This window comes from Mya arenaria, chromosome 5, assembly GCF_026914265.1.
Source record: "Mya arenaria isolate MELC-2E11 chromosome 5, ASM2691426v1".
NCBI classification, from domain to species: Eukaryota; Metazoa; Mollusca; class Bivalvia; order Myida; family Myidae; genus Mya; species Mya arenaria.
In genome coordinates this window covers 32,151,989-32,164,970 of record NC_069126.1, presented here as the reverse complement: position 1 = coordinate 32,164,970, position 12,982 = coordinate 32,151,989, and the positions used below count along the sequence as shown (strand labels likewise).

General features: G+C 36.3%; 1 protein-coding gene across 2 annotated transcripts in view; it reads right to left on the bottom strand.

The window, feature by feature from the left end:
• Positions 1-12,982, bottom strand: part of LOC128233653 (hemicentin-1-like) — a 28,177-nt gene that overhangs the window by 13,827 nt on the left and 1,368 nt on the right. For both annotated transcript variants that reach the window (XM_052947438.1, XM_052947439.1), the window contains exons 2-3: positions 9,913-10,257; positions 758-1,090 (exon numbers count right to left, since the gene is read on the bottom strand). In XM_052947438.1, coding sequence (XP_052803398.1) covers positions 758-1,090; positions 9,913-10,257 — 678 coding nt within the window. The remainder of the gene's footprint in view (positions 1-757; positions 1,091-9,912; positions 10,258-12,982) is intronic.

Sequence of the window (12,982 nt, the reverse complement as noted above, 5' to 3'; positions counted from 1 at the left end):
TATGAAAGTAAATTAACAGATGAATGCTTTAAATAATTAAAGCACCTTCGTTTATTTACATTTTTGGATTAAATACTATATAATACTAATACTAGTTTATGATACTACAAACTAATTCAAAAGGTTTCGGCACAGCGGTAGAGCATCAGATGTGTCACCATTAGTAATCATATTTGTGATTTCAAAGTGCGTAATTTTGATTATTTTGTTTTGTAAACATTTCGCTTTATGTTGTTTAATGAATAAACAGAATGATATCGCAACACACAGAATCCCAATGGACATATGTATATGCCTTTTAAAAAGTGGTCGGCAAGCAGTTTCTACGCAGTAGAAAACCTTGTTCTTTTGAGCGTTAATACAAAAATTACAGTATTTGTCGGAGATCATGTGTGACAACAAGTACAAATGTACAATAATACATACTTGCAATGTACATTTAAGAAAAATAATAAAAATAAAGGCACCGGCATTCCATTGCAATAATACACGCCCTGCATTTGTTCGCGTACATTATAATACAGCTTCGACTAATTAAAAGAAAACAGCCAATCCCCTCCGTTGTTTTTACTGCAATACTTGTATAATATATCACTTGAATACAAAAGTGCTACAAAATATATACTTTCAACGTACATCTAAGACGACAACAATTGTTTAAAGTCAATCACAGCCGTTATTGACATTGCAATTGATGTCCTGTCTGTTATGCGAAAGAAACAACGAAGTTTCTACGCGTACAACAATAGATACTTACATTGAACATCTAAAATCACATTTAAGGAATACAGCCAAGCCCCGCCGTTGTTTGCCCTGCAGTACACGCCCACCTCATGATCGTTTCTCTGCACAGTCAACGTCAGTTTACCGATAGTCACAGACAGTGTACCACTTGCGCTAGTGTTTGTCTCTTTCCCGGAAATAATTTCTGTGTCATCCGTCATGTCCGGTGTACCATTATCCTTGTACCACTCCATGATGGCCTGTGGGTTCCCGGCAGATGTCTCACACCGAAACTGCTGGGCGGTGTGTTCTATGACAGAGACGGGGCTGACCGCCGGGAATACCATAGACACCGATGTTATGCCAACTGTAAACACACACGTTACAATTAAATGTAAGAACTAGTACCCATAATTATGGACTATACTTATCACTAATCAGCAAATTTATATTTGTTTATACATTCATAATTACAGTTCAAACCTAGTAGCATTTACTTAAAGGAAATCATTCATTTCCTTTTAGTAGATGTTACTAGGTTTAAACAATAAACATAACATTTTTATGTTTATTATATATAAGTTTAAGGTAGTGAGGTAAAATATATTTTAAGATACAAACAAAATATCAGCAATCTAACAAATGAGTAAATCTCGTAAATGGTAAGAGTAAATTCCATTAGATACAAACATAAATTTGTTTTACTTCGGTCGGTGAAATGGCTGTGCCTGAGCTTGGTTAGTGGCAACAAGCGCTACCATTAAATTATAGGTATACCAGGTTAAATTAGCTTCGTAAGAGTAATCATACAAATCAATTTAATACATTAAATTAATGCTAAACAAATGAGAACTTCATAGACAAGACATTGTACACCCGTGGCGTTGGTGCAGCCGTATGAAAAAACGCTAGAAAACGAGACAATGACAGTTAGATTCCGGTTTTTAGAAAAAGATTTCTATATAATTTTATGAACAGCCTTAAATAATGATCACATATAATTAGTCATACATATAATATACATAATATGTAAATAATTGAAACCTTTAAACACTTGTTCGGCGACGGACAGTTATAATTGTTTTCAAATGTTTTTTGACAAACTGAATCGTTCACAGAATATAGACACCAAAGTAAATGATATAATCTTAAACATATTATGTTTCAATACTTTCATATTCAATTGTTATTGCCCTTATATTTAATTTTAGAATTTCGGGTACAAACACCTAGGTACATTTAGCAGGGCAGTCTCTACACACGAAGCATTATGTGAACTAAAACTAGCTATATAAGCCCACCGTGTCCAATCGTTACGAGGTGAAGTGGTGGAGATAACGTTGGTATAACGCCGGTTTATGGTGGAAAATAAGGCCAGATGGAAGGTTTGTCACTAAGGTAGTCGAAAATATTTACTCAACCCAACACTTATGTAACCAACACAACACCTCTGAGACCACACTTCCCAGCACGTTTTAGCCAACATCACTCAACATTTCTATAAGGCACATAACCTCACAATTTTGTATTCAAATATCATAATAAGTCTGTGATCCACGTCGCCTTGCAAGTATGTAGCCCACATTAGCGAACACTTTTGTAAACTTCTTATTTATGATTGACTTTAATGAATATTACCGAATGAAAAATCCAGCAAAGGGTTATAAAATACATCATTTGAAATCTCAATAGCCCATACATTGTTTTTTAAGATGATAACATATTCATAGCCAGTATACCCAAAAGCATGTTGTCTGTTCAGATTTTATCAACAAACGTACACAACACTGATGGCATGAAGGGAGAACGAGGATTTTCTGCACATTATAAGTGACACAGGCACTTACATGCCCCAGTCAAATAAAGCTTGTTTGTGATTGACTGTACTTCGGATTAGCATCATTGGATCGGTCGACATCTTCATTCGATAACATTTCATCGGTACTCTCAACATGTGCATGCGATATCGGAGTACTAGAATGGCCTTTGTACTTTGAACATTAAGTATATTCATATAAATTAAAATAAGCAATAATAGAAATCTGACGTTGTGATTGGTTATGATTGTTGTGGTGTGTTCCAGATGAAATATAAATAATGCCTTAGTTCATATAGCATAACTGTAACGATGATAATACATACGTTTTGCGATTATAATAAATTATATGAAATAAGGCACTGCCTTAGACGGGCTCTAGGTATGTTATCAACTGCAGAAACTGCTAATGCAGTACATTTTTTCTTAGGTAAACAAGAGTCAAAATTCATTTTATATGACATACTTTGACTTTGACTACAACAATTGGATTATTAAGGTGCATAACAAGTAAGGATAAGGCAAGGCAAAGCAAATTTAATATTTTAATGTTTGATAACAAACACAAGTATATTAATTCACTTAATACTAAATATCATACAAGCATTTACAGTACAAATAAGTGATTCCTACTTTAAACATAACAAGGTTAACGAAACAGATTGAGTTTACTTAAAACTAATTATTACAGTTATCTGACAATTAACCTGTACTAAACTATTTAATATGTAAAACAGCATTGTGTATATTTTAGATTTTTAAGGTTCTGCAAATAACCTGGAAAAATGGTTTGACCATCTCAGCAGTTTGAAATGAATATAAATTCCTTGTAGTTAATGTTGTTAGCACCATTCCATCGTTGAATATAACAATGTATGCAGAAAGTATGAAAATATTTAATTATTTAAAGTATGAGTCTTTAAACTGAATTATACATCTAAAAAAAAATTAAAAAAACAAGAGGGCCCTGAAGGCCCTGTATCGCTCATCTGATCCAATACAGATCATCAAGAATAAAAAATCTGATCAAGTTCCATGAACGTATGGTCATAAATGTGGCCTCTAAAGTGTTAACATGCTTTTCCTATTACATGACCAGGTGACCTAGCTTTTGACTGCACATGACCCAGATTCGAACTTGGCCTAGAGCTAATCAATATAAACATTCTGACTAAGTATAATGAACATACAGTCATAAATGTGACCTCTAGAGTGCTAACAAGCGTTTCCTATGATTTGAACTAATGACCTAGTTTTTGACCGCACATGACCAAGATCGAACTTGGCCTAGAGCTAATCCATATAAACATTCTGACCAACTTTCAGGAAGATATAGTTGTAAATGAGACCTCAATTTCTCGAAACTTCTTAAGTCCCTTATAACAGGATTAAGCTAAACTCACTACTTTTGGTTTTCAATAATTTGGATAATATTTACTTCTTTAAGAGTTTTTATACTTTAGATAGGAATTCCCTATATGTTAGATAAATTAAACCATTTTTCATTGATCAAAATTCCATTCAAGTATGTATTTGAGTAATTGAAATTAAGCCTGTTAAGCTTAAGAAGTTAAGAAATTGGGGCCTAGAGTATTAACAAGCTTTTCCTTCAATTTGACCTAGTTTTTGACCACACTTAACCCAGATTCGAACTTGACCTAGAGATTATCAATATTAACATTCTGACCAAGTTTCCTGAAGATACAGTCATAAATGTGACTTCTATAGTGTTAACAAGTTTTTCCTTTAATTTGACCAGGTGACCTAGTTTTAATCCCCAGCTGACCCAATATCGAACTCGTCCAAGATTTTATTGAGGGTAACATTCTGACCAAGTTTCATTAAGATAGTGCCCGAACTGTGACCTCTAGAGTGTTAACAGTCAAATTGTTGACGACGACGGACGACTACGACGGATGACGGACACATGGCGATCACAATAGCTCACCTTGAGCACTTTGTGCTAAGGTGAGCTAAAAACAAGCACATAGATTATTCAACATATATATATATGTTGTAAACTTGTAATATATGCACAATAAAGCAATTTAACAGTCAACAACATTATCAGAACAAAAATGTACTATAATTATGTTTACATTAGCTCATTCATTAGCTCATTCAGTTTAAAACTACAAAATGTATATCCTTTGCCAATACACTTAATTGTTCAGAACGTATTAGGCTTTGTTTTAATTTTAACAATGTCACTGTATTTTAGACATTGTAAATTGCCCCCCACCCCCACCAGCAAGAGTTTAGCAGCCTACTGACAAGATGACTGTAATAAACTATGATGTATTGATCTATTGATAGGGGAATACTCTGCATGAAAATTGACACATTTCTCTGAATTTGATACATATGCAATTCTTGTCTCTGATTTCAATTGTTCATGATGATTACAGTACTGAAGTCATCGATCCAAGATACATAATGCACTTTGGTATAGGGTGCTGAAGTGATCGTCCCATATGACAACTCTAGTATCCTGGATAAAAAATGTTACTGGTGAATACAGTACTGAAGAGATCAATCCCATATGCCACTCTGGTATCCTGGATAAAACCTTACTGGTGAATACGGTAATATAGTGATGAATTCCGATCTGAAACAGATTAACACCTAACTCGGAATATAATAAACAAGGGTCAATTTGTTTACATTGACGCAGATAAAGAGACTATCACACTAACAAATGAAGTCACTGTTGTTAAAAATATGTAAATATGGCCTAAGACCACAGTCATTCTTAGTATATGTTTCATATAGACACTAACCTTGAGCTAACAATGTATCTCTTCAAAACAGTATTTTCATAGAGTATTTTTGCAAAAACAGACTTCAAAACTCATATAGTTCAATTTCAGGCTGTATGCAACACATACTGAAAGTTTGGCAATGATATTTTTAACACTTTCAGAATGAGTATAAGCACCTGTGGTGTTTTCGAATGAGTATAAGCACCTGTGGTGTTTTCATAAAAAGCAGAAATAGCCACTTCCATCAATCGGTAAGCCGCAAACTTTTAAAGAGCCATTATTTCCTCATGCATTGGGATAATCTGACCAAGTAAAGTTTATATATATATATATATAAGACAGCATCATAAAAATGGCTTGCCTACTCTATTAAGATTTTTTCAAAGCAAAATAAAAAAGTTCCACTTTATCAGCTTAGCGTTTATATAAAAAATGACATAGAGCCAAACTGAAATGCTTCCAGGGACAAATGGCGCAGCAAAGGGAATGGCAAAAAAACACCAAAACTGAAAGATTCATTACAACTGCTAGTGTTTTCATGTATGAGATGGCAACATGATATAGAAAATGCAGTGATAGCATAATTATGCTAAGTTTTAAATTTGTTTGCTTTAAGTATCTGTTTTGAAGGATATATTTGCCTTAAAATTAAGATTACAGCTCTTAACCAGTGTCTATAAGTTGCTTATTTACACCTGATTAGTATAAATCTCACTTTTTGGAATCATTTACACACAAACAAGTACTACAAAGTTAACTTACATCTTCATTTTGAAATATTAGATTCAGAGCTGCAACTCCTGGATCTATATTGCAGGACCACTGCCATGGGCGAAAAGCCGCAGCAAACTGGAGCTTAATGGCACATCATATTCTGCAAGCAAGACATCAATGTTTGACACAGAATAAGACTATCTTCTTCTACTGTAAAAGTATGAAAAATGCCTGTAAACACTCATTTGAGACATACATAACCTTTTATGTAGGAATTATGCTCAAGTCTATTGTAAACACCCCCCCCCCAAGCCCAGACAATAACGGGGACTTTGACTTTCAGTCCAGCCAACCCAGGGTAAAATCCCCGCCCTGCAGGGAAGAAACGATGTTAAAATACCTGCCAAATGCCCCCCGCACTGCTATATTTTGTGCCAAGACAAAACCACCGCATTCACCGGGCACTGCAGGGACACCTGAATGGTAAAAACACAGCCCTTTCCCTCGGTTTACCACTGGACCTGGAGGGTCCAAGGTTACAATTGACTGGTGCATTAATGCGATAAATGTGCAGAAAAGTTTATTAATTTATAAAAAATATGACACAAATATTAAATATATAGTCTTTTGGACGATTTGCAATAACTTTTTTAACAATTCAAAGGTTAATCTTTACTAATTGAGTACCAAGATGCATTTTGAAAGCCTTTAAACCAGACTTTCTTAGAAATCTTTCTTACTTGCAGACAATATTCCTTTCTAAAAAATCCTTGCAAAGAACGGGTATGGAATTCCATCACTAGACCATGTTTTAATCAGCGTTGGTTCTTGTCCTTGAATACCTCTGTGGCTTCAGCAACCAGGCTGGCTATATTAAATAAACAATAAATTAGTGTTATATTAGAAAATGATATTATCTCAAAGCCGAAAAAAACGGCATGAAAGAAATTCAATTCGGAAAGAAACAGTTCATCAATGAGCTATTGAAATAAACACTGATCATAATGTCATACAGTAACAAGCGAATGTTAATATCAAAGAGTAAGAAACATACTGGCAATATAATTTAGGGAAACCTTGACAAAAGTCTGGTTTATTTCCAACTGTATTGCCTCCAGTAATACATAACATGGCAATACCTGCATTGCTGAAAATCTGTCCACAGCAGTAATATCAAAAACCAGGTGGCATGGATACATTCTGAAATACAAAAAAGTCTGTAATTTGTGCTAATCTTACATATCCCATTCACAAGTGATTTACACTGAAATCTAATTGTTCTAAACTATAGTAACACAACTTCTTTATGACCAAACATATTACTATTGAGCATTAGTACACTGTATGTACATGACTTTTTTATTTTGTATGTCATGTTTCTTTGCCCCAATTTATGGAAATATTTTATAACGGGTTCAAGCTTTTTAAGACCGTTACGCTTTAGAGATTTATGATTTAAGATTTATCGAGAAGCTGGGGTCTTATGCACTAGTCAATTGTAACCACGCCCCCCACTCCAGGTCCGGGTGTATACAGGGGATAGACGGGGAAATGGGCAGTGTGTTTACGTTTCAGGTGGCCCGCAGTGCCGGGTGAATGCGGTGGTTTTGTCTTCGCTTAAAATATAGCGGGGAATGGGCCTTACCTAAGGTCCGTGGGGTGCAGGGGCATTTGGTGGGGATTTTACCATCTCTTCGTCCCCACACGGCGGGCATTTTAGCCGGGGTTGGCTGGACCAAATGTCAATGTCCCCACTATTCCCCGGACCTTGGGGGGGGGCGTGGTTGCAATTGACTGATGCATTATTGCATGCAGATTTGAGTGAATCGCAGAGCCAGTACGTTTGACTCACCATTTGGGTGAAAAATTACTAAACGGCGATGTAAATTGAAAAAATGGAGTTGCACCTAATTTTTTAAGGTGCAGGTCTAAGAAAAGGCATGACGGTCTAAATATAGAGGTGCAGTTGTATATTAAAGATGTGCAACTCCATCTTAAATATAGAGGTGCAGTTATATTTATGTAAGAAGTGCACTTCCATTTTAAAGTTTTAAAATATATAAAGAACAGAACGTATGAATAAAGAATTGCACAACTTAATAACATACAGGTGCACCTGTAAAGTAAGTGTACTTTAGTAACATTGATGATTCCCTCACAAAGCCATGTTGTTTCATGGAAAGGGTACGGCAACTCTCACTCAGTCATGGGGTTGTTTGGCAGGATAGTTCGCCTTCTCCACACCCTGGACTGACTATTTAGTTACAATATTTCACACGACCTGTGGCCCACAGCAAAACCATCAACCCACATTTGCCAATTTGTCTTTCAATCACAATCTTGCACTCTTATGGTGTCAGCCTTCCTCTCAACATATTCAGTCACAATCTCTCATCTGCCATAGTGTTGCTTGGCACGAGTAGTCACTCGGCACTGTTTATTTACAATCTTTCACACTATCTGTGGATCAAATCAAAACCATTCATCTTAACAGTCAAAATAGCGCACAAAGCCATGGTGTTGAACCGCAACCGTCCATTTATCCTTTCAGTTATAATCTTGCGCTATGCCATGGGTCTTTTTGGCAGGAGGAAACCCCTCCCGCACCCTCCCCTTCCAACTTCTTATTTAATAACATCTGTCACAAAAAAGTGGTGTTGCATTTCAGTTACCTGGTATTTGGACTGCAGTTGTGGCCAGTCGAGCTATCTGATTGGGGCGATTCGGTCCCTTGGGTGATCTCTTGGTCTGAGAATTATAATAAATGTGTTTGTGTACTCTATGATACATATAATAAACAAATAATTCATATTTGGTCGTATATTTTTACATATTAAATATTTTAATATTACATACAAACTTTATCATTCACATGGTGTCGGACCACAACCGTCCATTGATCTTTTCAGTCATAATCTTGCGCTCCGCCATGGTTTTACTTGGCAGGAGGGGAAACCCCTCCCGCACCCTCCCCGCCCACTTTCTTAATTTACACAACAGTGGTGTTGCATGGCACAAGAGTTCACCTGTCACACAATTCATGTATATCTTTTTAGTTTCAATGTTGGTAATTGAAAGGTGTTCCCATCCTTTGATCTCAGTCAAAACATCTTACACATCCATTGTTCAGGCTCACAGACGGTGCACCCCATCCATCTTTTCAGTGACAATTTCTCGCTCAGCCATAGCGATTTCTGAACTGGTCAACCGCATGTCATAAGTTTATGAAATTGATATCTTCATTGTAGGATTTACTGAAAAGTGTTTTATACAAAAAAAATCATATTATACCTGGCTGACGTGACAAGCTCTGCTATGTGTACCGGTATAATCCATGGTCGTAATAAAATTGGTAATCCAACAGGAATTAATTCTTCGCAATTTCTATCCGATCAACAACTGTCAAACATCTAGATAGTATCGATTTTAAAGCTTAAAATGACAACTACTAACTGTCAAGTGTGACCTTCGTATAGAATGGTAAACAATGCGTATGAATATATTTAATAAACAACTGAAAACAAAGTATATATCTCAGACAATCTATAATAATATGTTTTATTTGTCTTTGTGAGTCTACCAAAAGTATTCATAGTAATTGTTTATAAGCATATTTTGAATTATTTTAATAACTAGTGTCTCATAAAATTTCATCAGCCTGTTTTTTTCCGTCACGTGTGTCGTCACGCTCTGATGATTTTGGTGTACCGCATGCACGCGCTCAATATAGTTTATGGACAGAAAAATACTGGTTCCATCACCTTTACGTCTTTTTTTCAGTATGTGCAACTTTTGAACGAAAGTAGTGCTATGTGTGACCGTAATAGGGCTCTGCCGAGCTTCGCTCGGTTTAGAGCCCGTTTAATATCGTATTTTGTACGACGATATATTACATACCTGTTACGACGATTGTTTTATCCCCACTGTCGTCACGTATATTTCCTCCTGGAGTTAGACAAAACCAAACGTCCCCGTTCATGGCTCTGGTGACGGTTCCGATGACACAGACGTATTCTCTTCTACTGACACATGAGCAGCTGATGTAGGACGGCGGTACGGGGTCGGTGCCACATCCTGATGAGCCGTAGCCTACTGAGGTCATACTACGTTCAAACGGATCTCTTCTAAAATAGGTAACATACTTGACATCAGTAGACGAGGTACACGTCAGTTGAATGGATGCGTTCTCTTTGACTGTGAAACCTCCAGACGTCCCGTTCCCCGACAATGTTTGGCTGAGCACTGTGGAATAGTATAACAACGTTACTCAATATTCGTTTTTTCATCAACCTGCAAAATCAAAGAAAGGGCAATTTTGTTTTACAGAATTGTCCGCAACACTCCCGATGATCTAATAAATAAAGGTACTAAAATAAGTGATATACTGAATGCCGGGATTTAGGCCTTCATTTTAAAGGATGCCACAGTGTATAGGTAAATATCCATTTAACGTCAAAGACGCCTCTGGAGAGAGAATGCTTCTTGCACATTCTCTCTCCATTTGGGAGGGAAACCATGCAGGGTTTTTTGAAATATTAACAACTATGCGGTTTTTCTATTGAGGATTTGCAGGAAGATTTGAGTTTTGGTCGGTAGTCACCAAGCTGAACGAGTCGGTTTCCTCCGGGTTCATAGGTTGCCTTGAGTTACAGCGTGTCAACAAGAGCAGTAATAATTGTAAAAACAAGAGCTGTCACAGAATGTGACGAATGCCCCCGAACTTGACATTGATCTTTAAACAATGTCAGTACATGAAAAAGGGAAGAAAACAAATAAAAGTCTAACCAGAATGCCTGTTGCATTTGCAAGACCACAATCATGCCCTTATGTCTAAACAGCATCGCTGGTCCTTTGTAAGACCACAATCATGCCTTTATGTCTAAACAGCATGGCTGGTGCATTTGCATGACCCCATTTTATTATTCCTAACCAACATTGCCAGACCACATGGTATTATGTCTAGCTAACAAGGGTGGTACATTTGCAAGACCACGTGGCATGGTGTCTAACCAACATGGCTGGTACTATTGCAAGGCCACATGACATTATATCTAACCAAGATACAAGATACAAGAATCTTTATCAAAGGTCGGGTATGTGTTAACAAGAAACATTAGCTCAATGATGGCGGGCGCTTGGCAGAGACCACATGGCATTATTTCTTATCAACATGGCTGGTGCATTTGCAAGACTACATGGCATTATGTCCAACCAATATGGCTGGTGCATTTGTAAGACCACAGTTATGACACGATGTCTAACCAACATGGCTGGTGAATTTGCTAAACCATACATGGCATTATGTCTAACAAATATGGCTGGTGGTCTTGTAAAACCACATGACATAATGTCTAACCAAAATAGTTGTTGCATTTGCAAGACCCCTTTGCATTATGTTTAACCAATATGGCTGGTGCATTTGCAAGAACACATGTCATTATGTTTGTGCCATAGGATTGAATTCCTCTATACTTGACTACAATACAGTGTGGGTCTTGCAAATGCAACATAGCCTCAAACACATACGGCAAGTAATTTTAAATTGCCTCTGAACATCAAAATACAACCCACATTTAACAATTTACACTCGTATGTTTTTATATTCAGCATTCCATAGAACAACAAAACTAAGTGTAACCTTGACCTCAGACGTAGGGACACAGGTCTAGCATGCGACACGTAGTCTTGGAATGTCGAAAACATGTGGCAAGTTATTTTGAAATATATCCATCCAAGAGAAAGTAACAGCAAGGACACAACCAATTATACTCTGTGTCCTTATATGCAGCATTCGATAGTAAACGAATACATAGTGTGACCAGTGACGGTTTATTTTAGAATCAAAACGTGCATGACAAAGTTACAGATTTTTTGTGCCAAATTAATTTTATTCACGTTTATGTATTACACATATCAAATATTAAACCTCAATTACATACACTTGTATATTTAAGAAAACGGTAAAGCACATAAATTATGTTATGCCCGTTTTTTTCTACATACAGTATAAAGAAATTACTTCGTCACGTAACATGTCGAATTTTACGATAATGTCATCGTCGATTTAAATTGTGCGTTTCAATGTACAGCTTAATCAATAAATGTCTCTTTAATTAAACACATAAATAAGACAACTTTAAAAATTCTCACTAACCAATTAACCTCCAATTATGAAAGTTTGTTATTTTCACACGCACGGTAATTAAGTGACATGCAGCAAACCTTAATGACAACTTTTGCACCTACAACTCGATCTACAGTTCGACATAAGGGATAAGTAAAACGTGTAAATTTCGATCAATGGGGCTGAAATAGGAGGTCGACATAGCGAAAAAAAAAGAGATGGAAAAATCGGACCAAAGATATTTATTTTATATAGAATAAGAAGAAATAAATTCTGGACCGAATGAAAGAGTCGACATAACCGGAAGGTCGAGATATCCGACATCGACATAGAGAGTTTGGACTATATTTTAATTACCCATCGTGCATTTATGTTCCCGACCAATTATACTGTATATGCTTATATGCAGCATTCCATTATGATAAACCTGTAGGTATGACATTTGACCATCGAGGTACAGGCGTGGATTTTGCACGCGAATCGTCGTTTATACTTACCAATCACATGCGCCAGGATTTTTTAAAATATGAATGTTACAGCCCAGGCACGACCGACTGTACCCTGTGTGTATATATGCATCATTTCAAAATAAATCCACTCTAGGTACAAGTGTTACTCTCACCTTTGCACCTTGACCCGTCATATCTATAACTCTATCTTTCATATTATAAAATTTTTGCCCCTTTATGATGCGACTAAATTCTGGTTAAGGTATTTCATGTTAGCACACATAGGATAATATCTCAGCATTTTTTTGTTGTATTGCATTGAGACTTTATACAATGGTATTCAACCACCCAACGTAATTGAATAACCAAGTTAGATAACTGTATTTAGCAACTA